This window comes from Ovis aries, chromosome 1 (genome assembly GCF_016772045.2).
Source record: "Ovis aries strain OAR_USU_Benz2616 breed Rambouillet chromosome 1, ARS-UI_Ramb_v3.0, whole genome shotgun sequence".
NCBI lineage: Eukaryota > Metazoa > Chordata > Mammalia > Artiodactyla > Bovidae > Ovis > Ovis aries.
In genome coordinates, this window is record NC_056054.1 from 110,814,541 (window position 1) to 110,842,226 (window position 27,686).

The window sequence follows — 27,686 nt, forward strand, 5'->3', positions numbered from 1 at the left end:
CCTGGGGATCTGACAAAGGGACTGGGGATCCCCAGGGAATCTGACCTTGAAGGCCAAAGGCGTTTGATTATAGGACTTCCATGGGACTGGGGGAAACAGAGACTCCAGTCTTGGAGGGCACAGACAAAATCTTGTGTGCACCAAGACCCAGAGGACAGGAGCCGTGACCCCACAGGAGACTGAACCAAAATTACCTGCTCATGTTGGAGGGCCTCCTGTGGAGGCAGGGGTCAGCAGGGTTTCGCCACAGGGCTGGGACACTGGCGGCAATTTACGTTTTCCAATTTCTCCATTTATTCTTTTTTTTTTAATGTCCTTTCTCAAGCCTTTATCAAATGAAGTAGAAAAGCTTTTATATACTTATATGTATATAAGTAATATGTATTATATATATATATTAGAAAACATGAATTTTTGCCTAACACACTAATGACATTTTGATTCTACTTGTTTGACTTAGTATTAATAGAATGCTAGATTTCTAGTTAAAAAATAGATATGCAACAAGTAACAAAGGTTTACGGTAGAGCACAGGGAACTATATGGAAAATAATTTCAAAAACAATATATGTGTATATGTATAACTGAATCACTTTGCTGTACACTTGAAACATCGTAAGTCAATTACACTTCAGTAATATATATATATATTAAGAAAACAGAAAAGTGCTTGCCAGTGGCTTATCTGACTACCTTATGATTTATGGTCAAGAAAATTTTATTTGTGTTACGCTCCTTCTAGCAAAGAAGAAATACCAATTTGAGCTTGTAGTTTCTTCCCCACTTCCTGTATTTAGATTATCAAGCGCTAACACAAAGCACGTCAGAGGGGGTCACCCACCCACCCCTGGGCCTGTGGCCTAGATGCTCTCCCTGCCATCCTCGCCCCTGACTCCAGTCTGTCCTGCGTACCCTCTTCCACGCCAGGCCGGGCCCCATGCTGCTCTGGATGGTTGCGCTCCTCTTCGGTAAGTCACCAAGTGCCAGTAGCCTCTCCTGGGCACCAAAGACTGCATTGTTCCTAAGACGCAAACTTCCTTATTTCACCTTTTCTAGTTTGAGTGGGTTTATGGCTAGAGCTTGAGACTAGTGTGTGCACATGGGTATGCTTGAGAGTGATGGGGATGAGGCCATTTGGGGAGCCCCAGGCTTTCCTATCCCATTTTCCTGGGTCCTTGGAAAGGCAACCATTTGATGTGTCAAAGCTAATTTAGGGAGCCAAAAAAATCACATGCTGAAGTCCAATGACATTTTTCACCCTGTGAAATCAAGTTAAAATATCCATCAGGTCTATCTTGAAAGGAAAATAAAATCACAGAAGGAAAGGAGGCTGCTGGGGTGCAGAGGAAAGATCAGGGAAGTGGACAAAAGGCAGTTCCACACATTTTGCTCAGCAAGCGGAGCTAAATGTGAGGTTTTACAAGGAGGTATATTTCAAGAAGCCTCAGCCTTTTCTTGGAACCAGTCAACAATGACTGGGCTTCTTCCTTGGTCAAGAGCTTTATGCCCTGAATGTCCAAATCCCTCTTCAAAATGACCATTCCTATTCTGCCTACTTCCTCTCTCTGTCAGGGGGAGGTTCTGATTTGGGTCTGACTGGCCCATGGGGACCCATGTTATTGTTATTGTTGCTGTTGTAGAGTCGCTATGTCATGTCCAACTCTTTGCAACCCCGTGCACTGTAGCCCACCAGGCTCCTCTGTCCACGGGATTTCCAAGGCAGCAATACTGGGGTGGGTTGCTATTTCCTTCTCCAGCTGATCATCCTGACCCAGGGATCAAACCTGCATCTCCTGCATCCCTGCACTGGCAGGAAGATTCTTTGCCACTGAGCCACCTGGGAAGTCCACAGGGACCTATATGAAGCTTCAGATCCATTCTCCTGAATCCATAGCTGTCTCCTTGATCCACTGGGGCCGGTCACACATGCCAGGAGGGACTGGTCTCCAGACAGAGGATTGGAGTGGGGACGGGTTACTCGGCTCCCCTAGATTCAGCTCAGTCTCAGCCATTGTCAGATGCTACACTCAAAAGGAAAGAGTCTGGGCACGTAGATCACTTCGCTTCACAGTTTCTGAGTTGACTTGCTTTTTGTTTTAAGCTTGATCCCAGAAGTTTGTTTTCACTGAACCAGAAAAGCAAAATGTGTTAGTCATTCAGTCATGTCTGACTATGCAACCCAGTGGACTGTAGCCCGCTAGGCTCCTCTCTCTGTCCATGAAATTCTCCAGGCAAGAATACTGGAGTGGATAACTATTTCCTTCTTCATGGGATCTTCTTCACCCAGGGATTAAATCCAGAATCTGCATTGCAGGCGGATTCTTTACTGCCTGAGCCACCCGGGAAGCCCTGAAAAGCAAATGCATTCCTAAAAACACCCCCTACCTGGGTAGAGTTTGTGGGAATTTAGCCTCTGAGAAGAAAATACTTGTTCCACTCAGGGCTCTTCCTTCCCCAACATCACCATGTTGCCCTGTGTGCTCTATGAATGGTCATTTGGACAAATGAGAAGGTCAGTGCTCACATTAGGGCAGGGACAGGACAGCCTCGTGCCTGGATACGCTCCAGATGGGAGATTCTTAAGGGCACATCCCTTCCTTGTGAAAGGAATAGAGTCCTTGGACTTGACTAGATAAAAATCTAAGAGCTCCCCGGCGTGTAGCCCAGGATCTGGATGGGGGGAAGCAAAGGAGGAGGAGTGGAAAGTCAGTAACTGGCTGAATAATTGGATGGCATATGGGAAACCCAGGCGGGACTGAGTCACATCTGATGCTCAGGACCCCAGAAAGCCAGCCTGGGGGTCAGACCCCCGTCTGAAGGTGTCGGAACGAAGTTACCGTTAAGGGTAAAGCTGCCATTTCCTCTCTAGTGCTATTTCCTCTCTGATGTGGCCAGAGAGACAGAGGAGAGGGAAAAAAAAATTAAATATACAGTACATGCATTATCTCATATAACCTTCAGAGTCGTTATAGGGGAGGGTTTAATTTTTATCCCTATGAAGCAGTTAGGGAAAGTGAGGTTCAAAAATGTTAAGAAACTTGCCTAGAATTACCCTGCTAACAAGCAAAACAGAGATGGGAACCCAATCCATTTTGTCAAACCCTGTGCTTTCTCTGTTCTGTCTCGCTACCTCTAGTCTGGATGTAGTTGGATTTTAATCAGGTGAAACTAGACATTATACTCATTTAAAGCACCTGGCAGGATGTGGTCACACAGCAAATGGTACCTGTTGTTAGTATTGTCTGTCACAGGTTCTAGAGGCTAGAAGCCCTGAGGCTGAACACGCTGGTCATGGCTGTATTCTGAAGGTGTATCTGGGCTTCCCTTGTGGCCCAGATGGTAAAGAATCTGTCTGCAATGCAGAAGACCTGAGTTCAATCCCTGGGTCAGGAAGATCCCCTGGAGAAGGAAATGGCAACCCACTTCAGTATTCTTGCCTGGAGAACTCTATGGACAGAGGAGCCTGGCAAGCCCCAGTCCATGGGATTGCAAAGAGTCGGACACGACTGAGTGATTAACACACACTAAGATGTATTTAAAATTTAGGCGATGAACCTCGACCTTCCTCTGAGCTGTGCATCGGCCAGCTTCAGTCCTCGTACTGGAACCCACCCCCATACACACACAGCATCCGTGACACACAGCCCTCCCGGTGCGCGGCTGCCACCCCTTGGCAGAGTAGCATGTTGCAATGTGGTAGAGATTTACTGTGATGTCGTTCCTCGTGAGGAGCTGCCCCTCTGATCTAACTAGCTCCACTTCTGCCCTATGAGGGCTTCCCAGGTCGTGCTAGTGGTAAAGACCCTGCCTGCCAATGCACGAGATGTGAGACGGCCAGGGAGACCCCCATGGAGTAACAAGCCTCTCCTTTCTTTCAAGCTTAGCCCATCAGGTATTCGAAGGCCACTGACTATCCCTACTCTGTCTCATCTTTCTCAGATAAACGTCTCCCAATTCCTCTAGTAGGAAATGGTTTCTAGGCCCTGTTCATTGCCCTGGTCTTCTCGGTCCTGCTAAGCTTTGTCAGTGGGTCAGGAGCCGGGCTTTCTCATCCCTCCCAAAGCGGCCCAATGAGTGCAGAGCTCGCTGGGGCTGTGACCTCTGCCATCCAGGACTCCACAGCTTTACAGTAGCTCTTGGTTTCACATCACACTGTCGCCTCATCGTCAGCCTGCACCTGACTGAAGCCCTCGGGTTCTCGTCATAGGAACTGCTGTAAGCAGATGTCATCTACTCTGTTTTTCCCCAGTTGGTGGCCGTTTTGATTATACACAGTGGTTCTGCAATCGCAACCCCGAGGCCTTGCAGTGCCCTGGAGAGCAAGTCGTTGGGATCTGGGGCACAAGCTTATTTGAAGCATCTATGCTCGCTGGAGCCTACCCTCTTGTTATAGGCATCAGACACGTCAGCCTTGTTGTTCATCACTTTGTAGCTGCAAAACTGTTTTCCGGTGGGGAAGGGAAAGGAAGGGGAGGCATCACTACCCAGTGAGGTCTTAGTCACTCTGAGATCAGGCCTTCTTTCTGCTTTCGGCTAATGTAGAAGCCACCTCCCCAGACGGGGGGTCGGTATAATCTATGTAACTGCTCTGTAAGGGAAAAACGACTTATTGTTACCAAAAGGCATGCATGGGGGGACCTGGCTGCTTGCCACTCAAAAGCCAATAAGCAGACCAGGTTGGTGGAAAGGAAAGTGCTTTATTTCAGGAGCCAGCAACTGTGGGAGAGGATGGCGGACGTCTGTCCAAAGGCTGACTCCCCCTCTGACAAGCAGCTGGTGAGAGCTTTTATAGACAGAGTGTGGGGTGGCGGGCGACATGCAGAAACAGCAGTCATCTCTGACAGTCATCTTCAAAGTGGTCATCAGTGGTCTGACTAGCATCACCTTGGTTGTTTTAGGTACAGTTAACCTTCAGTTTTGTGGTCCATTTGTTCCCATTTCTTTGCGGTGAGTTCTTGGAATTGTGGCAGCTCGTCCTGGACTGTCTGGGCATCATGCAGTTAATTCCTCCACCTGGGGTTTTGGTATCTATAAGACAGTTCACAGGATATGGCTCAGAATATTACCTGTAGCCCTTGAGAAGGAACTAAAGGTGCTTGACTGTGCTTAATGACTGCATTATTATTTGGTCCCCTTTGACTGCTTTCCTTTGTTTCAGCATTTCTCACTTCTCTGATTAAGCTGATTCTTTGACTAAGGTTTTCCAGAGGCGAGTGGCAAGCAGAGAGGCCGGTGGGGGGAGGGGCAAGGACCATACGGTCCTGCTCCATTTCATTGCCATTTCCACTATACAGACAGAGCCAGGAATTGGAGGCTCTTGAACTTTAAACAACCTGTGCAAGTTCCCATAGAAAGAGATGGACTCATGAAATCAGTCCACGTCATCTGGTTCCAAAGCCTGTGTGCTTCCCACTACACCAAGATCACAGAAGATGCACTTAGATTGCAGGCAGGGGAAGATGAAGGGATGGACTCGTAATCTTAAACACCCTGAGAACCTGCGGGGGAGCTGACCTGAGCTGAGTAGGTAGAGAATATGTCCCAAATCATGCAGACAGCATGCATGATGGCCTGTGAATGAACATACACGCCAGATCTGCTGAGGGGATCTTCCCCCCACCTCCCAAGACCATTCTTGCATTTCTCAGGATTCTGCACAGCACCCAGCAGAGAGAGGCACAAGTAAATGCCTGAGGACCACCTGGACTGACTGCACTCAGCCCTACATCATTCATTCTTTTGCCTCTTGCCCCAAAGCCCAGAGTCTGCTCCACTGCTTTACATCCAACTCTGCCCCTCAGTTTAGGGTCTCCCATCCCTTAGCCTGATCACACCTGCCTAACCTCATCTGTCATCATTTTGTGGTTTGGGCACTCTTTCCAGGCCACCTGGGCTTCCCTAGTGGTTTGAATGGTAAAGAATCTGCCTGCAATGCAAGAGACCTGAATTTGATCCTTGGGTCGGGAAGATCCCCCAGAGAAGGAAATGGCTACCCACTCCAGTATTCTTGCCTGGAGAATCCCATGGACAGTGGTGCGTGGCAGGCTACCGTCCATGGGGTCACAAAAAGTCAGATGTGACTAAGCAACAAACACTTTCACTTTCCTGTTCACTTACTGTCCTCGAGCATTCATTCATCTAGAAGCATTAGTGCAACACATACAGGACGCAACACGGTGTGGTGTGCTGGCCTGTTGATAGTTCTCTCATGTATCCAAGCTGCCTGTCCATGCCCCACAATCGTTTAGTGACTACTCCTCCAGGGAAACCTCACCTCGTTCCTATGATCACATCTGTACAATCTATTCTTACCTCCTTCCTATCATCACTTCCATATACTCTATTCCCCAGAGCTCTGTGGGCAGATGGGCCACAAGAATCCGGTCCTGCTTTGCTGAGTTCTTCTGTACGTGTAAACAGGCCCTTCAGGCCCAATAGTGTAAGAATCTAGTCCTGTGTCTTCTACTTTTTGTTCCCTGCCCTGCACAAGTGGGGGAAGCATTTGTGCATCTATTTAGCACATGCTTATTGAACACAGACCGTGGTCCAGGCACGGGCCCAAGGTGTAGGTGATACCTAACTAGACAGGCAGAGGAGCTGCTCTCATGGGGCTTAAGTTTTAGACAGAGGGAGGGAGACAGGTGATTACAAGTAGGCAATTTAATGGTAAGGTCATTTTAAATGATGATAAGTGCTCTGATGGCAACACAATAGGGTATTATGATAGTCGTGCTAAGTTGCTTCGATCATGCCCAACTCTTTGCAACCATATGGACTATAGCCTGCCAGGCTCCTCTGTCCATGGGATTCTCCGGGCAAGAACACTGGAGTTGCCATTTCCTCCTCTAGGGGATCGTCCCAACTCAGGGATTGAACCTGTGTCTCTTGCCTCTCCTGCATTGGCAGGCAGGTTCTTTACCATGAGCACCACCTGGGAAGCCCAGCAAGACCTGTCTAAGGGGGTAATATGTGAACTGAGATTGGGCAAAGAATTCCAGGCAGTAGGTCCACCATAAAAGTTGAGTGGCTGAGTGGCTGTTTGGTTAGATAGCTGGGTGGCTGTTTGGCTAGATAGCTGGGTGGCTGGGTGCTGAGTGGCTGGGTGGCTTAGATAGTTATGTGCTTAGGGGGCTGGGTGGTTGACTGGTTGAATGAATGTTAGCATCTATTTTTAAGGTGACAGGCCCTCTCCTTGTCAGAAAGTTCTTTCTGCTACTTAATCTATCACTTTTTTTCTCTTGCAGTTCCCTGTGTTGGGAAAGTTGGTGAGTCTTGTCCGTGTCTCTTTCATCTCCAAGGGTGTCTCTGGGCCAAAACTTAATAGATGGGTAAAATCAGAGCCACTGGGTCAATCCTAAAGGAAATCAACCCTGAATATCCATTGGAAGGACTGATGCTGAAGCTGAAGCTCCAATACTTTGGCCACCTGATGCAAAGAGCCGACTCATTGGTAAAGACCCTGATGCTGGGAAAGATTGAGAGCAAGAAGAAAAGGGGATGACAGAAAATGAGATGGTTGGATGGCATCAGAAGCCTGGGAGTAACGATGAGTAATAGACAGGAAGGCCTAAGAAGAGCCCCAGCACATCCTGTCTTCACCTGGTCCACCTGGATCCCCAGGACTCTTCGCCTCACAGAACTAATGATGCTCACAGTGTAGCTGAATGACGGACCTTGCTTCCTTGGCTGCTCTTTCTAGTATCACTACGTATTGCTAGAAATGACTTGGATGTGAGTTTGAGCAGACTCCAGGAGATAGCGAAGGACAGGGAAGCCTGGCACACTGCAGGTCTATGCAGTTGCAAAGAATCAGACACGACTGAGAGACGGAACAACAGCGACAGCACTGGGTCCCCCAGCAGCATCTTCAGAGCAGCTCCAGCCTGGATCTCTTCCTCAGGAGTCTTCCCCAATGCCTAGGAAGAGGAGAAACCCAGGACCTCACTGTCTCAGGCTGAGGATAGTTACAGGGTGACTTCAAGTTCCAGAAGAATGACTCTAGGCCTCCACCCGGCCCCCTTATAAGTCCAACGGCCCCCACTTCCTCCTCTCAGTGTGGCTCTGGAGCTCCTGCCATCCCCACTCATCAACATCTGGATTCGCGTCCACCCCGCTAATGCTCAAGGAAGCAGGCATCTTTGTCTGTGGGTCAGCCTTCTTTCTCCCTTGGCTAACTTTGCCCTCCTGCTCATCCTGTCCCACTGACCTCCATGGAGCTTCTGTCAAGTGGGTGAAAACTCTGACCTATGAAGTCTTGACCTCTGGGGGCATGTTCTGTGATGCCCGAGGAAGAATCCAAACCAATATTTAGTGGTGGTAGAAAGAGCAGCCAAGGAAGCAAGGCCCATTATTCAGCTACGCTGTGAGCATCATTAGTTCTTGGGTGAGAATAAGAGTCCGAGGGATCCAGGAGAACCAGACGAAGGTAGGATGTGCTGTGGCTCTTTCGGGGGCTCCCAATCTGATTACGCATCATTACTGTCAGGCTTCTGAGGTTGTCTGGGACCAGCGGTACCTGGTTTGCCAAAGACGTATGTCCCGGGGCCAGGCCAGTCTGGGATTGCCCTGCAGATGATGCCGGGTCCCCAGGAGCTCTTCTCTTGTCCACATCAGGGCATAAAAGGCATTTTAGAAATGAGGACAGAGGTGGCAGATCCCACATTGTGACTGTGGTGGAAATGAACCTTGCTGCTGGGAGTGCTGATGGAGGCTGGGCCTGGGGAAGCCCGATGAAGGAAGTCGGGGGGAGCGAGCCCAGGCCATGGCACGTCCAACACGCACCCCTTCAGCTCCTCTCTGGTGGGGAGGGGTGCACATACCATCCGAAGTGGATGCTGCAGAAAGAGCTGTGCTGGGGTCACCAGGAGAGAAGAAACCAAACTAGGAGAATGGGGATCCAATCAAGAGAACAAAGAACAATGGATGGAAGGAACGCAATTTGCCTCAAGCTTGCCAAGGTGGCAGAGGAAAGGGCATTGCAAAAGCAAACAAGGAGGGGGACGTCCCTGATGGTCCAGTGGTTAACGCTCTGAGCTTCCACTGCAGAGGGCAAGGGTTCCATCCCTGGTCATGTCGGCGGGGTGGAGCGGGAGGATGGAGAGAAGAAGGGTAGGCGGGAAGGAGGCCAGAGAGAAGGCACAGAGAGAGAAAAGAAGGGAGAGGAGGGAGAAGGAAAAGAGAAGGGCAGAGGAAACAGGGAGGAAGGGGTGCAGGAAAGCAGAGGGCCGGCCCCGGCCTGGCATGACGGCCCAGGACAGTGGCAGCTGCGAGGGTGCCATCCAGGAGCCTCCATCCCAGGATTGGGGTGGGGGGGTGGGATTAGGCTCGGGAAGAGGAAGGAAATGGACTGGGAGACCCACAGCTCCAGGGTGACCCTGTTCCTGCATCTTACAGTCTGGCTGAGTCCCCAAGCCCAGCCATACCTCGTGTTTGAGGGGGATATACTGATTCTGCAATGCCGGGGAAGGAAGAATGCAGCGCTGTCCCAGGTGAAATTCTACAGAGATGAAAAACTCCTCCATTTCTCTAAGGACAACCAGCCTCTCTTCCTGGGGACAGCAACAGCTAACAGCAGTGGCCGGTATAACTGCACTGGGAGGGTGAAATATGCCAGAAACACGGACTCATGGGATTCAGGCACTGCCATGGTTCAAGTCCAAGGTGAGTCACCACTTGGGGGGTGGGATGGTTACAGTGCTGCTCAGGGGCCTGGTCTTAGAGGACAGCAGGGCTTGGGGCTGCACCCCTCTCTCTGGCTGCCCCTGCTGCTGGGTCAGTCGTCAGGGCCCTGAGATGCCCAAGATGCTGTCTACATACCCTCCCCCTCCATAGGACATGCCTGGAGTCAGGGAGGCGGAAGATGCCCTGGGCGGGCAGGGCGGGAAGAGCCCAGAAGCAACCCTGATGCTTATCGCCCCCTTGAGACCCTGAGCGAGACTCTTCCCCTCTAGGGACTAGATGACCGCTAAGGCCCATCTGGGTCTGGCTTTCTGGGACCCCAGAGGGGCTTGGGAGCATGGGCATTGTTTCAGGGTTTTGGGGTGGGATGAGCGGTCAGGTGCTGGGAGACGGTATTCCCCGTGGGGCCTGGAGTGGGCCGAAGCTCAGACCTCAGCCTCGCCGGGACACACTGTCCAGACTCCCATCGTGAGCCCCCTGCTGTCTCTCCCCAGAGTGGTTCCTGCCTCCCGTGCTGACAGCCCTCCCCTCTCACGAGCTCTGCAAGGGGAGCCCTGTGACCCTGAGATGCCAGACAAAGCTGCACAGTCAGAAGTCAGCCTGGCGGCTGCTCTTTTCCTTCCACAAGGAGGGCCGCACCCTGCAGAACAGGAGCCGCCACCCAGAACTCCACATCCCAGCAGCCAAAGAGGGAGACGCCGGGCTTTACTGGTGCAAGGCCTCCCCTAAGGGTGGCCAGGTCCAGAAACGGAGCCCTCAGCTGGAGCTCAGGGTGTGGGGTAAGTGGGGGAGGGGAGATGCTGCTTAGACGCCTGGGCTGTGGGCAGTGGGGGCCCTGATTGTGTGGGGAGGGGTCCCTAAGGGAGGACCCTGAGTAGTCCACTGACCTCCCAACTGCATGCTCCCTAGCTCCTGTGTCCCGTCCCCTGCTCACCCTGAGACCCACCAGCCTAGTTGTGGGGGAAGAGGTGGAGCTCCTCTGTGAGGTCCAGAGGGGCTCCCCTCCAATCCTGTACTCATTCCACCTCAATGGGGACATCCTGCGGAACCACGTGGCTCCCCATGGGGGACCCGCCTCCTGCCTCTTCCGGGTGATGTCAGAGCAGCATGCTGGGAACTACTCCTGTGAAGCCGGGAACCGTGTCTCCAGAGAGACAAGTGAGCCTGTGACACTCTCTGTGGATGGTAGGTCTTGTCCCCCAGCCGGGCTCTGAGCTACCTAGACCTCACTGCTCTGTGTTCCTCCTGCTGTGCCCGGCTCACTGCTGGGTACAGAGCAGGCGCTGCATGACTGACTGAGCATGGACCCTGCTGGGAACATCTCCACTGACCCTGGTGGGGAAATAGTGAAGCCCACGGAGAGGGAGGGGACACCACGGGGGGCCACATGGTCAGCCATGGGATGCCCATCCACGGTGACATCCTTTGGTCCTTCCCTCATTCCCATTGGCCAGGCTTCTTCAGGCCAGGCGTCTCCCACTAATGCCAGCCACTCTGACGCTCCTGTGCGTGTCTGTGGTGCATTTGTGAATTTCATCCTCAATGTTCACGGTCACCTCTACTCACTCCCCAGATCCTCAGGTCTTATCTGGCCCCACCAGTAGCAACTGGCTGGTTCCTTGGCTGCCTGCAAGCCTGCTTGCCATGACGGTCATTGCTGCTGCACTTCTGGGGTATTTCAGACCCTGGAGGAAAAACGGTTAGTAACTCTTTTGGGCCTTCTTAGTTACTGAATCCCTATGCCAGGCACAGTCCAGCCATTGGAAAGCGAGTCTGATGGGACCAATTGCTTACTTCTGGGTACTGGGGGGGAGAGGGACTTTTCTTCACACGTCACACAAAGAGGCCCCTGGAGGGACAGTTACAACTTTCAGAACTCACACACACCCAGGAGTGTGTTGGTGCAGTCACACAAACACACTGCTGCACACTCAGGCATGAATAAGGCACAAACAGAGGAATTCTTACAAGCCAAACGAGATGTAGACCAGTGTCCTTCACATTTGAGAGACAGTCTGTGGCTGTGAATACGACAAACCCAAGGCCTCCAACTCTCTCCTTGAAGTCAGGGGAGCTCTGGTCCACTTAGTAAGGGAGAAAGAGCACAGGAGAACTCCAGTGCACATGTGTGCTCACGCACGCACACTTCTGTGCTATACTGGGCTCTGGGTGAGTGTCCACGCATGTCAGCTCAACAGGAAGGAAGTGTGGTGGAGAGGACTGGGAGTGGCCTGGTCCCAGCACTGCTATTTACCTATTCGGTGACCTTGGGCCAGTCCCCTCGAAGGTGCACTAAATGCCTCCCTCTAGGGAGGTTGTAAGGGCTGAGATAATGAGGTCATATCTATCGCATACCTAATGTATTAGCCTGGCATTGAGTGGGAGCTCAGCACGTTCTCATTCTAGTTTGAGCACATCACCTGGCGGGTTCCTAGGATGCCTTTGCTCCTGCTATATCCATTCTCCAGTTCCTCTGATCAGAGTCTTTGAAAATAAAAAGTTTAGTTAAGTCTCAGATGAGATGTGAAACTATTCCATAAGATATTGTCTACCACATGCCCGCCTCCAGCTTACATTTCAACAAGCCTCGTTTCTCTTAACAGCATTTAAAGACTGAAATGTGTACTCTTGAAATAAATCCATCACGTGTTTTTGCGGAACAACTACAACAACAAAAATCAGATGAGAGTAAGGCTATCGGCAGAGGATTCTATAGGGAAAAAGAGGCTGCCCTGATAGCTCAGTTGGCAAGCAATGCAGGAGACCCTGGTTCGATTCCTGGGTCAGGAAGATCCCCTGGAGAAGGGATAGACTACCCACCCCAGTATTCTAGGGCTTCCCTAGTGGCTCAGGTGGTAAAGAATCCACCTGCAATGCAGGAGAGCTGGGTTTGATCCCTGGGTTGGGAAGATCCCCTGGAGAAGGGAAAGGCTACCCACACCAGTATTCTGGTCTGGAGAATTCCACGGACAGTATAGTCCATGAGGTCGCAAACAGTGGAACACGACTGAGCAACTTTCCCTTTCTGTAGGGAAAAACAAGTGAAAATAATTAGATAAATGGGATTTCTAGGTAATCTATGGGTTTTGAAACTCAAGACTCTTCTCCTCTTCCTGTCTAGGTCATGATAATTAAGCATGAATGTTGGCTTTCAAAGCAATCGCCTTGGGTGGCTCCAAGTTATTCCAATTTTAACATTTGTTCGCCTGAAGGCATGTTGAAGGGAATGGTTCCCAGCGCCAAAGCTATTTGGTCCCAGTTTATTCCTAGGGCACCTACAGTGTTTCAAATCAACCTATTTCTTCCTCCCCCAGGGACATTTTTATTTTCCACTTGCCAAGGGCAAAAGTAATTGGTGTCATAGACCTTCAGCTAGATTTGCTTATTCAAGTATGAGGCCCCCTCTGTTAAGGAATTTGTGATGAGTTTTCTGGGAGTTAAGCTAGCCTGCTTTTTGAGGAAGACCACCCCATCCTACAGTTCCAAGTATTCCTCCCTGTACACAGCCAGGGTACCTGAAAGTATCTCTCCCCATCCCCAGCCCCACCACCTCGCCAGGCACCCCAGTTGGAGCTCAAGTCAGCCTCCAGCTTCCTGTCCCCTTCTTAATTTAGCAGCCTCTGTCCATCTAACTTCTCATCTCTGCTTTCCTTTAGTCTTGAGTCTAGAATCCATGCAGTCAGGCCAGGGTTGCTTTAAGGTACCAGGAGTCTTCCCTGGTAGCCTAGCTGGTAAACAATCCACCTGCAGTGCAGGAGACTCTGGTTTGATTCCTGGGTCAGGAACATCCCTGAAGCAGGGGTAGGCTACCCACTCCAGTATTCATGGGCTTCCCTGGTGGCTCAGACGATAAAGAATCTGTCTGCAATGTGGGAGGCCTGGGTTGGAGACCTTTGATTCCTGGGTTGGGAAGATGCCCTGGAGGAGGTATGGCAACTCACTCCCGTACTCTTGCCTGGAGAAGCCCAATGGACAGGGGAGCCTGGCAGGCCACAGTCCACGGGGTTGCAAAGAGTTGGGCACCGAGCAACTAAGGACAGCGCAGTTGGAGAGAGACGGAGGCAGGCCCAGCGTTAGATGGGGAGGCAGCAGGAGTAGGGACCATGAACTGATGGACTGAGTTCTACTCTCCCTGCACCTGCATAAAACCTCCTTCCCTGGCCTGGCCTCAGTAACAGGGCTGTTCCCACCCACTCACCTTTGGGTCAAAGCATTCAGGGCAAAGCAACACATCACAGTCTTCCCCCTCCCAGCCCCAAACAAGATGGTGGAGGAGCAGTCACTGGTGAAAGATCTTCAAGAATAAGATGCCTTTCACATGGGACAAAGGGACATCCCTCTTCATGTGGAGACTGCCTCCCCACTCATTCCCACCCCGCCACCCCACCCCCACTGTCAGCTTGTGAGCACCTGGACTCCAGTTCAAAAGAAACTTGTCTCTCATGAAAATAAGACTCCCGGCGGAGGTCTCACCGTTTCAGAATCTCAGGGGCACAAATCCTTCTTTAGAATGTCACTCAGAAAATCAGCTTCAGGCCAAATTCCGCAGTTACCCAAGAAACACTGTCCAACAACTCTTCTCTCCATGTTCAACTTTCCAAGACCCTTAATTATTTCCAAACAGCATATCCATTCCTCAAGAAATGAAAACATCCCACAGACTGTATCTCTGAAGGCAATCTTCAAAGCGTTCTGACCAGTGGTGGAATCTAGGATGTGGTCATGCAGGAGGTCTGTTTCGAAGTAGCACCTACATAAGTGTACAAGTTCTGGCTGATTTTTCAAGTGTTCATTTTGCTTCCTGTTGTCACGCCTCCCATAAAACACAGTTCCATCAAAATCACGGAGCTCTTTGGGAATGAAGACTCAGAATCACAGCCTTGACGGATGAGCATCAGGGAATGTTTAATAACCAGGGGCCTCTCTGAGTCTCCACAAATGCTCTCTTCGTTTTACAGAAGGAGCCACGTTCAAAGGTGCTACCTGATGACTCTGAAGCTTTCTTGCTATAAGAGCTAATGAATATTTCTTGGACACCGGGCATGAACAAGGTGTTCTCAAATACACCTGCGACCCAATTCCCATCCCAGGACATAATTTTTAAAGTTCTGGAAACATCTGCTATCACAGAGGCGGCAGGCTAATGGAGAAAACGCATACACAGTGGATTAAGATTCTGTCTCCACCAGCTTTCTGTGTGACCTTGAAGAAATCATCTCTCCCAACCAGTCACCTCATTTTAAAAAATGGAAATCATAGGATTAACCTTTGCAAACTGGTTGTGAAAAATGTCAGACAGCCAAGAATTAGGAAGGGGGGCCTTTTTGACATCCAGCTCTGTGCTGGCCCCTGGGTGAGGGGCTTTGCGATTAAGTAGATGTTGCATTTGAATTCCCTGGTCCTGCTGCGTTTTTGGCACGTGGAGTGTTGTCAAACTTATTAGCTTTCCTCCTCCTGAAAAGCAACCTGACTTGTGGATCTGCACTGTTTCAACGCAAGGGTGTAACCCATCTTTTCTGACCCTGCCTCCTCCAGTTTGTGGTTCCTATGGAGCCATCCTATCCATTAGGGTATTTTTTTTTTTTTTTCCGAAAGAAACATCCCATAAAAATTAACCATGTCCAGACCTGTTGATTAACAATCATCAGCAAACCAGTCTCAGACCTCCAGCAACCCACTGTTGTGTTGGTCACTCAGTCGCGTCTGTTTCTTTGCTACCGTATGGACTGTAGCCCGCCAGGCTCCTCTGTCCTTGGGATTCTCCAGGCAAGAATACCGGAGTAGGTTGCTGCGCCCTCCTCCAGGGGAATTTTTCCCACCTGGAATCAAACCCGGGTCCTCTGCATTGCAGGCAGATTCTTTACCATCTGAGCCACTAGGGAAGACCAGCAACCTCCACTGACATTTTTTTCAATTTAATTTTTAAATATTTTATACAATTTTTAAAGGTAATTTTATACAATTTGTAAAGGTAAACTGACTGTCTTACTGCACCCTCTGCCTAGTCTGCTCTCTGAGGACACTCAGTGAATCATGCCTTTTCATCTCCTAGGGCCTCTTCCAGCCCAGAATTTACCCTCAGCCCCAGTTGAAGAGCAGCACCAACTGTATGTCAATGGTAAGGATTTGCATCAGGACTAGCGTCTGTCCATAAAGGCAAAGAAGTGCCTCACCAGGGGGAGTCAGGAGAAAGAAGGCCTCATGAGCCTGAGTCTTGGGAATCAGTCATTTGGGGAAGAAAGCAGGAGGCTTCCAGGGAGAACTTGAGGAGCAAGGGCATGGAGCTGGTGGTGGGAGAGGGAAGCAGGAAGGGATCCCAGCCCCCAGGGGGGAGGTTTAGACCAACGGTTACCAGATTATGTCCCATGGGCCAAATCTGGTCCACCAAGTATTTTTGCAAGGAACATTGTGTATGTATTGTGTATGGTTGCTTTCACATCACAGAGCTGGGGTTTGCAAAAACTAAAATATTTACTATCTTTTTTTACAAAAAAAAAAAAACCAACCTCTAAGTGCCAACCTCTAGTTTGAACAATATCAGGGCTGGGGAAACTGCTAGAACCTGTATCAGGGGGCACAGTCCTCCTGCCAAGATGGATATCTCACATTAATAACCACTTCCCACTACCAGTTATCAGCATAACAGCCCCTGACTGGCTTCCTTCCATAAGTGTCCTCAGAACACTTAGGTCTCGAGGTGGGAGAGCAGGTGGTTCCTAGTTAAGCTTCATTCCTTCTTTCAGTTCATCGCCAGAATGAAAACAGTGAAGGAGTTATCTACTCTGAGATTCATACAATCCCAAGGGAGCATGAAGGTAAGTGATCTCCAGCCAACCTTGACATCTTTGTTCATGTAAAGGGGTAGTTTGAGGCCTAGGGTGAGATATCACGACCACCATCATCACCCTGACCACCATCATCATAAATACTGGAACTTTCATCACCACCACCTTCCTTCACGACTTCACGACCACTATCACCACAAACACAGGTATGTCAAAAGTTCAGTTCAGTTCAGTTGCTCAGTTGTGTCTGACTCTTTGCAACCCCATGGACTGCAACACACCAGGCTGCCCTGTCCATCACCAACTCCTGGAGTTTGTTCAAACTCATGTCCATCGAGTCACTGATGCCATCTCATCCTCTGTTGTCCCTTTCTCCTCCTGCCTTCAATCTTTCCCAGCATCAGGGTCTTTGCAAAGGAGTCAGTTCTTCGCATCAGATGGCAAAGTATTGGAGCTTCAGCTTCAGCTTCAGCATCAGTCCTTCCAATGAATATTCAGGACTGATTTCCTTTAGGATGGACTGGTTGAATCTCCTTGCAGTCCAAGGGACTCTCAAGAGTCTTCTCCAACATCACAGTTCAAAAGCTTCACTTCTTCGGTGCTCAGCTTTCTTTATGGTCCAACTCTCACATCCATACACGACTACTGAAAAAACCATAGCTTTGACTAGACAGACCTTTGTTGGCAAAGTAATGTCTCCACTTTTTAACATAATATCTCGGTTTCCCATAGCTTTTCTTCCAAGGAGCAAGCATCATTTAATTTCATGGCTGCAGTCACCATCTGCAGTGATTTTGGAACCCAAGAAATAAAGTCTGTCACTGTTTCCATTGTTTCCCCATCTATTTCCCATGAAGTGATGGGACCAGATGCCATGTTCTTAGTTCTTTGAATGTCGAGTTTTAAGCCAGCTTTTTCACTCTCCTCTTTCACTTTCATCAAGAGATTCTTTAGTTCTTCTTTGCTTTCTGCCATAATAGTGGTGTCATCCACATATATGAGGTTATTGATATTTCTCCCAGCAATCTTCATTCCAGCTTAAGCTTCATCCAGCCTGGCATTTCACATAATGTACTCTGCATATAAGTTAAAAGCAAGGTGACAATATACAGCCTTGACATACTCCTTTCCCAATTTGGAAGCAGTCCATTGTTCCATGTCCAGTTCTAACTGTTGCTTCTTGACCTGCATACAGATTTCTCAGGAGGCAGGTCAGGTGGTCTGGTATTCCCATCTCTTGAAGAATTTTCCACAGTTTGTTGTGATCCACAGTCAAAGGCTTTGGCATAGTCAATAAAGCAGAAATAGATATTTTTCTGGAACTCTCTTGCTTTTTCAAGGATCCAACAGATGTTGTCAATTTGATCTCTGTGTCCTCTGCCTTTTCTAAATCCAGCTTGAACATCTGGAAGTTCTCGGTTCATGAACTGTTGAAGCATTTTGAGCATTACTTTGCTAGCATGTGAGATGAGTGCAATTGTGCAGTAATTTGGACATTCTTTGGCATTGTCTTTCTTTAGGATTAGAATAAAAACTGCCTTTTCCAGTCCTGTGTCCAAATTTGCTGAGTTTTCCAAATTTGCTGGCACATTGAGTGTAGCACTTTCACAGCATCATCTTTTAGGACCTGAAATAGCTCAGCTGGATTTCATCACCTTCACTAACTTTGTTCATAGTGATGTTTCCTAAGGCCCACTTGACTTCCAACTCCAGAATGTCTGGCTCTAGATGAGTGGTCACACCGTTGTGGTTATGTGGGTCATTAAGATCTTTTTATATAGTTCTTCTGTGTATTCTTGCCACCTCTTCTTAATATCTTCTGCTTCTGTTAGGTCCATACCATTTCTGTCCTTTATTGTGCCCATCTTTGCATGAAATATTCCCTTGGTATCTCTAATTTTCTTGAGGAGATCTCTAGTCTTTCCCATTCTATTGTTTTCCTCTATTTCTTTGCACTGATCACCGAGGAAGGCTTTCTTATCTCTCCTTGCTATTCTTTGGAACTCTGTATTCAAATGAGTATATCTTGCCTTTTCTCCTTTGCCTTTAGCTTCTCTTCTTTTCTCAGCTCTTTGTAAGGCCTCCTCAGACCACCTTTTTGCATTTGTTTTTCTTGGGCATCGTCTTGATCACTGCCTCCTGTACAATGTCACGAACCTCTGTCCATAGTTCTTCAGGCACTCTATCAGGTCTCACCATCATAAACATCATCTCCACCACACCTTCAGTGTGACCATCCCAACTAGGGAGGTGGTTTTTGTTTGTTTGGTTGGTTGCCCTTTTCTGAGCATTGTGGAGGAACAAAGGAAAAAGAATGATAGTTTGTCTCTGCCCCCAAGTATAAGTCTAAACAGGACAGTCCCAGCTCTAAGATGGAGCCAAGAACCCCAGCCATGGATACGACAGTGAGGATGGCAGAATGGGGAAGGCTAGTCCTCTCTCAAACAGGCAGCATGGAATTGTGGGAAAAGCGTGGGTTTCTGCGTCAGTCAGAATTGAGTTCAGAACTTGACTCTGTGTTCTGTGTGACTGTGAGAAAGTTACGTAAGCTCTCTGAGCCTAATCTGTGAAGTGAAGTGAATTCGCTCAGTTGTGTCCGATTCTTTGCGACCCCATGGACTGTAGCCTACAGGGCTCCTCTGTCCATGGGATTTTCCAGGCAAGAGTACTGGAGTGGGTTGCATTTTCTTCTCCAGGGGAACTGCCCGACCCAGGGTCGAACCCGGGTCTCCCACACTGTAGGCAGACGCTTTACCATCTGAGCCACTATAAGGTGTAGATAATGCCTGCATATGTGCGTTCTAAGTCGCTTCAGTCATGCCCAGCTCTTTGAGATCCTATGAACTGAAGCCCACTAGAGTCCTCTGTCCATGGAATTCTCCAGGCAAGAATGCTGGAGTGGGTTGTCATGCCCTCCTGCAGGAGATCTTCCCCACCCAGAGATCAATCCTGAGTCTCCTGCGGCTCCTGCTTTGCAGGCAGATTCTTTACTGCTGCACTACCAGGGAAGCCCAGATAATGGCTACTTTGTAAAATTATTATGAATGACTAGGAATAGAACCTGGGTTGTAGAAACCACAGAGATTGTCTGGTATGCAATAGGTGTTCAAAAACAGGGAGCTTTCTTTTACGTCTCACCTGTACAGAGACTTGAGTTCCTGGTCTATAAAATGGGTCTGAATCAGCCTAGGGCCTCTGCTCCCCCACCACCACATTTCCCCCACATTAGGGAAAGTGGACAGCCAAGGAGTCTCTTGGACACAGGGCTCTTCCCTCAAGACCTGACCAGTTGTGCCCATAACATGGCCAAGCAGATGGGAAGCTCACGTGGGCACAGTTCCTTCCTGTGAAGAGTCACAATGAGGACTTAAACATAAGAGAAAAAAAGAAGTCAACCTCAGACTATATGGTTTTCATGAGCAAAATAAGGGAAATGAGGAAATGGGATCCTTTAATCCTTGCAGACAACAAAGATGAAGGCAGGGGTGGGGGTGGAGGTAGTCTGTTTCCAACTCAAGCTCTGAACAGGCTTTACCTGACGGTGAGCACAGGGGTCTGAAACCCAAAGGAAAGAGAGCCCTTATGTTCCAAGATGCTGGAATTTTTGTCAGTGGGATAATGCTTCACATTCTCTAAGATTCAATGTTCTTATTCTTGCCTGGAGAACCCTATGGGCAGAGGAGCCTGGAAGGACATGGTCCATAGGGTCGCAAAGAGTCAGATACGACTGAACCGATTCAGCACAGACTATTTCTTATGGAAGTGACTGTGGAGAGTTAATCACCTCGCTGAGCCTCGGAATCAATACCCCCTGCTAGACAGGACTGATGTGAGATTAGATAGGTAGCATTAGACCTCTGCTTGTTATATACTAGATAGACTAGATATATAATTCTCACACCTAAAAGGTTGCCCCATGCAGAACAGGTGTCTAATGGAGGAGTTATTCTCTAGAATACTTCTAAGTGTCTATTCTCTAGATACTTCTAAGTATCTTGGAGACCTTCGTCTCCCCTGCTTCTCACTGGAATCCTACGAGGCAGCCACTGTCATCACCACCTCCCTCTCCTGGTTGAAGCAGCTGAGGCTCAGAGGCCAAGTCAGCGGCCTCAGGTTGCACAGCTGGGGTCTCCTGACTCCACCTGCTTTCGGATTGAGGGCGAGAGGCCCTGAGAAGTAACAGGGGAGCAGGCCAGACCCTGCCAGCCCGTGTTCTCTAGAGGAAGGTGCCAGCGAGGAGGTGGGAAGGGGACACCCTGTGAGCCCAGCGCCCTAACCTGAATGCTGCTCTTCCCCCACAGCCAGGCCTGCCCAGCCAGCCCAGCAGGAAAAGGTGAGATGGGACTCCTGCTCTTTTCTCCTCCTCTGTGTGACATCGGCTCCCTTACCCTGACCCCACTCTCCCACAGGACATTTCTGTCATCTATGCTGAGGTGAAACACCCACAGCTCAGCAAGGATCCAGACAAGGGGCTGAATAGAAGAAGCACGACCCGCTGAGCTCCTACTAGTGACTACAAGGAGGCCCTCTGCTAGCAACGGCATCCCCCACCCCAACACACACACCTCCGCAGCCCCCAGTGCTCGCCAGGAGGCCAGGGAACCCCAGCCTCTTCTGTGGCTTCCAGTCCCCCAACCTAGCAGCAAGTATCCCCATTTGAGGAGCACATGAGAAATCTCCTGTTATCCCTTAGTGTTCAAAAAGATACATGGTTGTAGATCTGTTTGTTAATAAAGGTGTATCAATTCATTTCATATTGTCCATCAGTAGCCATCATTTGGGCTGCCTGATTATTTGGTCTGATTTACTCAAGGAGACTGGACTCCGTGTGAACCAGCCTGGTAATGAGAGTTCGGGAGGGTGAGGAAGAGGAAGGACCAGGGGAGGGAAAAGGAGGGGAGTCTCAGTGCAGTCCACAACCAGAGTGTTCAATGAAGGTTGCTGTTGTTCAGTCGCTAAGTCACGTCCAACTCTTTCTGACCCCATGAACTGCAGCATGCCAGGCCTCCCTGCCCCTCACTATCTCCTGGAGTTTGCCCAAGTTCATGTCCATTGAGTTGGTGTCAATGAACACAGTGAATGTGTTAGTTACTCAGTCGTATCCAACATGCAACCCCATGAACTGTAGCCCACCAGGCTCCTCTGTCCATGGAATTCTCCAGGCAAGAATACTGGAGTGGATTGCCATTTCCTTCTCCAGAGGATCTTCCTGACCCAGGGATGGAACCCAGGTCTCCTGCATTGCAGGCAAGTTCTTTATTATCTGAGCCACAAAGGAAGCAGGGTCAATGAAGGTTAATTATTAATATATATTTGCTCTGTGGGCCCCTGCACTGGAATCACAGAGAGTGGGGTCCAAGTTACCAGAACTGGCACCTTTCTCTCCTAGTAAGAAATTAATGTTCAGAGAACTGGCCCCTCAGAGTTGCAAACTTCTATCATTTCCCCTCGAGTTTATTAGAAATGCAGACGCCCAGACCTGCTGAATCAGAACCTGCATTTCAATAAGATCTCTAGGCGGACAATTTGCATGTACATGAAAGTTTTAAAAGCCTTGTCTACCTCCAAAATACATCCTTCATGGAAGTAAATCAGTCCGCTTGCCTTTGAGAGCTTAATTGCTTGCAGTTGTCCTTTGGGAGAAGACAGTGGTAGGGCAACCCAGGCTAGCCCTTGTTTTTCGCCTCTCTACTCCCTGTTCTCCCTTGCCTCCTCCCATCCCAGCCCTTCCTCTTTCTGGTTCTCTGTGTCCTTCATCGCCCGTCCAGTGCACAGCCAGAATACACCAGGGTCCCCTCCCCTTTGCCCCTTGGTTCTGCCAGGATCACTGGGAGGCACACACCGTCCAGAAGCGCAGGGCCTTCACTGGTCCATCAGGAAGTAACCCTCCCCTGACCCTAATTCTTCACCTGTCCCTCGGTAAATGAGCCACCCCCTTCTAAAAAGTCAAAACATAGGTAAGACAGCTCATGAAGGGAACAGCGATGATGGGGACAGGAAGGAGCCAGCCCTCCAGTCGTCCCCACAGACCACCTCCTTCCTGAGCTTTCATACCTCCCTGCCCCCTGCCCCACAACCGCTCCTGGTCCACGAACTGGGGTCTGTCTGTGAACTGAATTTACCAGTCTAGGTAAGATAATAGAACAATTGAAAACAAGAATTTAGGAACTTTTATCGCAATCTATAGAGTAATTTTATGTTTTTTTAATATAATCATTTAAACTAGGGCTTGTGTTTTGTACCTCTCTTTCAATGTTTTTTTAGTAATTCATTTTTATGGTATCGTACAAAAGTATAGCTCCACAGTGGATTGGGAGTAATAAAGAAAAATGGGTCCTTCAACTCAGGTACATGAGGAGTTGTATCTCTATCTCCTTCTCTGTCTCTCTGTCTCTGTCTCTGTCTCTGTCTCTGTCTCTGTCTGTCTCTCTCTCTCTCTCACACACACACACACACACACACACACACACACACACACACACACTGCTGACCTGGTGTGTCTCAGACACTTTGCTGTCTCCTCAGACCCTTAATTTGTAAAACAATGAGCTGGAATTTTCCAAAATGAACAATTACTAAAAGAAGTTAAGGAAAAGAGAATTCCCAAAAGGACGTAGAGAAAATAGAGCTTTTAGAGGAAACCCACACTCTTCAGCCCAGACTCTCTCTGGTTTGCCTACTATCAGCACGTGAGTGCATGCATGCCAAGTCGCTTCAGCCGTCTCCGACTCTGCGTGACCCAGAATGGACTGCAGCCCACCAGGCTCCTCTGTCCCTGGGATTCTCCAGGCAAGAATACTGGAGTGGGTCGCCACGCGCTCCTCCAGGGGACCTTCCCGACCCAGGGATCGAAACCCAGTGTATGTCTCCTCATTGGCAAGCGGGCTCTTTACCACTAGTGACACCTGAAGCCCTAATGTCAATACATCCAGCGCCAAATCCCATCTCCAGTTCTCCGAGCAGGTACCTGCTTCTGTTCCCAGAGGATGCTGGTGGGCAGGGCTGGAAGGAGCAGTGCCCAGGAGGCCCAGACCCTGCTGCAGTGCTGCTCCCCACTGGAAGGCCCGCAGCAGCCTCCATGCTTGATGAAGGCTCTGAAATAGGAAACGTTCTTTTTCTTTCCAAGTCAGAGCTAAATGCAAACACTTACCCAGCCGGGGTGAGTTAGCTGTGCCTCATCTAGGGACCTGGGCTCTATGGGGTCATATCATTTATGGGCAAGAGAACTTAGCTGGCATAAGGACAGAGAGGCAGTCTGGAGGTGCCCCTTAATGTGGAGAGGAAGAGGACAACCAGGAGCCTCAGGGCTGCTCCCTAGTGGCCCTCTTGGGTAGGCGGGGACTTGCCCAGCAGCCTACACTGGGATCTGACCCATTCATTGGACAGCTTTGTTGTTAGGTCTCAGTAAACACCCCTCCCTTGTTTGCATGTTTTGTGTTCGTTCATGCCATCTAGGTACGAACAATAAGAACTGAGCACGGCCCTTCCCTGAACCAGGCAGACTGCACATGCTGGAATTTCTTTCAATTCCAGGTTATTTTAAATTTGGCTAGGAAATAGACCCCCTACCTTTTTATTTAAATAAGCACCCACTAAACAGTTCTGTGTCCTTCATCTTTGTCTCAACTGTGGTGACAGTAAGTACAGACAAGGGGCACAGCATGGGAAAGACCCAGGCTTCCCCATATTGTATCTCTGCCGACACGGCCGAAGAAGTTGTACCTGGCCGAGCTGGAGCATCAGCAAGGCTGCTCCTTCAGCACGCACCACTCTGTGAACGAAGAGCCTCTGCTGTACTTGTTTCTGGAATTCTCTCCCACGTGAGGCGCTGATCAATAGCGACGGTTTCTTCCATGGTCAGGAGCATGATCGCTGTCATCATCAGCCTGTGTGGCTGACCTCACAGGGCCTTCTCATGCTGCGCTGATCCCCGATAAACATTTGCTCAGTACCTTAGTGTGCACACCATGGGAACCCTGCAAATACTGTGTAAGCGAGTGAGTGAAGAAATGAGTTTCCGTCTTCCCCTTCTCTACTTACACGTAGCTCAGTCACAGCTTGCTTTCTTTTCTGGGCCATCTTCCACCCTCTGGGAAAGTGTGTCTTTGTCTGAGAAGCAGGCCCTGCCTGCTGAAGCCTCAGACCCTCCCACCCCTCCCCTCCTGAGTGCTGCTTCTTAGGCTCCCTCTTTCTCCCCTCTCCTCGGTCATCCCACTTCCAGCTGTGAGCACCAGGCCCCATTCTACCAACTCCCAGCAAGGCCAGGATGAGGCTGATGTAGGAGAAGTGCCCTGGGCACAAATACTGAAGCAGAAGCCAGCCTTGGGCCGGGCAGACACTAGAGTGTCCTCTCAGGGGAAGGAAGATGTGTCCACTTCACATGCGCACACACCACCTCAGACAGTCTCCCCGACAGGCAGCGCCACTGACCAAGCTGGCCGCCAAGGGAGGGGTGCACAGGCCACGCCCCTTCCCCGGGGCAGCCTTTGGGGCTGCCAGGGCATCAGCTGGCAGACGGTGCAGGCAGCTGGTCCACTCTATGGGAAGCGTATAGATGAAGGTAGACACAGGGCTCATGGGGATTCTGCCTGCCCTCAGCCCCATCCTGCTTAGAAGCGGTGCCCACCCAAATCCAGGGCTCTGGGACAACCTAGAGGGATGGAGTGGGGAGGGAAGAGGTTCAGGAGGCGGCGGACACATGTATACCGATGGTGGATTCATGTTGATGTACAGCAAAAACAATCACAATATTCTAAAGTAATTATCCTCCAATTAAAATAAATGATTTAAAAAAAAAAAAAAGCAGTGCCCAGAGCCCCATCCACCCCCAGGAACACTCTGCTTTCTTCCTTGTATTCCAAAAGCCTCTAAAGGCCCCCCACTCCTTCCTGCCTGGTGCTCTTCCTCGGCCAGCTCCCTTCTCTTCTCAAACATTCTACTTTTTCCCCCCTATTGCACTTGTCTCGAGGTGCAGGGAGGCGGGGAGGGAGCGAGGCCATTCTGCCCTAAGGCCAGTCCAAGAAGAAGAACAAGTTTGAGTAGGCAGGGACAGGGCATCGCTTCGGCCACCCTTTACACTGCATCCAGTTCCACCCCACCCTGAATCTGCACCACCACCCAACCTGAAATCTGCTCTCAGGGCTGAGGTTTGCGGGCTCAGATGAGCCCCAATTAACACCGGCTCCCCCCACCCCCACAGTGCACACCTGCTCCCCCCAGCCCCCCACCCCCAGCCCACAGTGAAGGCGAACGCAGACCACTCCACCTGGCAGATGGGGCTACCCTGCCTGCCCGGGCCTGGGCAGAGGTAGACTCGGTCTCAGCCACTCGAGTTTCCCTGAAAGGCCCCAGGGAGGCTGAGTGCAGCCCAGGCTGCCAGCTGCTCTCTTAATTAAGAAATGTGGGGAGTGGCCCCTTTGAACTCAGCAGTTAATTTGCGCTATGCACTCCCCCTGTGGCTGGGTAATTAATGTGGTCTGAACCAGTGATTAGCAGTGGGGGGAGAAACTGCCGCCAGGACTTAACCCTTCCTGTGCCTTCAGCAGTCGGTTTTTCTCCAGTTGTCTCAGGGCTGCTAGAAGTTCTTTGAGGCGAGGTGCGTGCGATATTTTCAGGTCCTCACACAATCTCCTCCTCCCCACTTTCTCAGCCCCCCCTGAAATTCCCCTCAAGCAAAAGGGCTGGTGCACTGGAGACAGCAACTCATGTCCTGCTGGGATGGACCACACTGACCACCCCTTCTGCCAAGAGGGAGTGTGACTGCCCACTGTCTCCCCCAAGGGAACTCAGCATCTGTATTTCCAGCATTCACATGCTGGCCAGACTCCTGCACCCCAGGCCCACCCCAAGCCTGGCCTTGACACTTCAGAATCATTCAACCCACTTCAGCACCTGTTTGGAGGGCACCACTTGGTAGAAAGCCTGTCCTTGGTGATATACAGGGTGCAGACATGAAGGGAGCCTGATCCCCACTCTCAAGAGCTCACAGTCTGGGAGAAGAGAGTTAGAGCAGGGCTGCTCGAACCTCAACACTCCACTACCTGCGCTTGCCCAGCTCTCCTCCTTCCCTCTCTCTGGCCGTGTAGTGACAATGGTTAATTTTTTTGAGTGCAGACTATCAGCTGAAATTGAATTGCAAAATGTGAGAGCTGAGAGCCTCCGTTTCATTTGGAGACTCACTGAGAACTAGAGCCCAGGAGACAGCCTCTCCGGTCACTCTGAGAAGCTGCTCCGAAGAGGTTAGGGGAGGTCAGCATATATGTGGTTTGGGAGAAGGGGTACGTGCAATCCAGCACACACCTTGGTAGAAGGTTGCTGCTAGGTATGAGGCACAGGCATCTTAGTTAATGATTTTATTGCTTTTCTAAGTATGGGAAGACGCAAGAAACAGGGTTCATAAAATTTTCTTTCAATATATCTGAGGGCCTGTTCTGCCTGTTTTCCCAGAGCACAGACGGCCTCATCCTGATTGTCACCCTGAATTCCTTTCAGGGTAACAACTGCAGTAGCCAACGACTTGATTCTTGTAGTATTGGATGGTGGGCAACATTTTTCATTTCACATGACTATGCGCCAGAACCCATTCTAAGTGGTTTCACCCTGGGGGCACCATGAAGATGTAGATACTGTTATTAATCTCTATTTCATGAATGAAGATGCTAAACACAGAGCAGTCACTTTGCTCATTTCACAACCAAGATCTGAACCCACAAAACCCGATCCCAGAGCCTGAGTTATGTCCTATCCTCACCCTCGTCGTTTATATCCTAAGGCGCCCCTCAGTCTCCACCCCAGCTCCACAGGGGCCTCCCAGCCTCCCGCCCACCCTGCTGGCTCCTATCCATGCACCCTCTGGCTGCCATAGCGTGCTTTGCACACAGCTGGCTTTGCTCTGGCCACTCTGATTGTAATTATTGGGTTACATGTCCACCTTCTCATCTAAACTGCAGATTCCTTGAAGGCAGGGAATCTGTGCCTTTCATGTCTGTGTCCCCAGCACCTGGCACGTAAGTAGATGCTCACTGAACATCTGACACATGGATGAGGAAATTGGCAGTGGAGTCGCATAGCTGATCCCCTCCTTTGACCTCTCCGCCTATAGGCAGGTTAGGGTTAGTTCCATCATGACTCTAGCTCTGCCCCTTTCTCCCTAGAGGGTTCCTGTCTGCTTCAGTCAGGATGATCACAACAGCTGCTACCCAGGCCACTCTGCCTCTTTTTTCT

General features: G+C 49.9%; 1 protein-coding gene across 1 annotated transcript; it reads left to right on the forward strand.

The window, feature by feature from the left end:
- The first annotated feature begins 878 nt into the window (after positions 1–878).
- FCRL6 (Fc receptor like 6) lies at positions 879–21,217 on the forward strand. The gene is made up of 10 exons (XM_015092325.4): positions 879–968; positions 7,245–7,265; positions 9,394–9,660; positions 10,173–10,457; positions 10,588–10,863; positions 11,252–11,377; positions 15,731–15,796; positions 16,422–16,493; positions 20,765–20,796; positions 20,873–21,217. The coding sequence occupies exons 1-10, from the start codon at positions 938–940 to the stop codon at positions 20,960–20,962; spliced, it is 1,266 nt and encodes a 421-aa protein (XP_014947811.3). The 5' UTR covers positions 879–937; the 3' UTR covers positions 20,963–21,217.
- The last annotated feature ends 6,469 nt before the right edge of the window (positions 21,218–27,686 follow it).

Bases quoted from the DNA above. Each gene is read 5' to 3' on its own strand.
- FCRL6 (XM_015092325.4), top strand. From the start codon at position 938: ATGCTGCTCTGGATGGTTGCGCTCCTCTTCG. The intron at 969-7,244 runs GTAAGTCACCAA...TTTCTCTTGCAG, and splicing joins GATGGTTGCGCTCCTCTTCG to TTCCCTGTGTTGGGAAAGTT. The intron at 10,458-10,587 runs GTAAGTGGGGGA...CATGCTCCCTAG, and splicing joins GCTGGAGCTCAGGGTGTGGG to CTCCTGTGTCCCGTCCCCTG.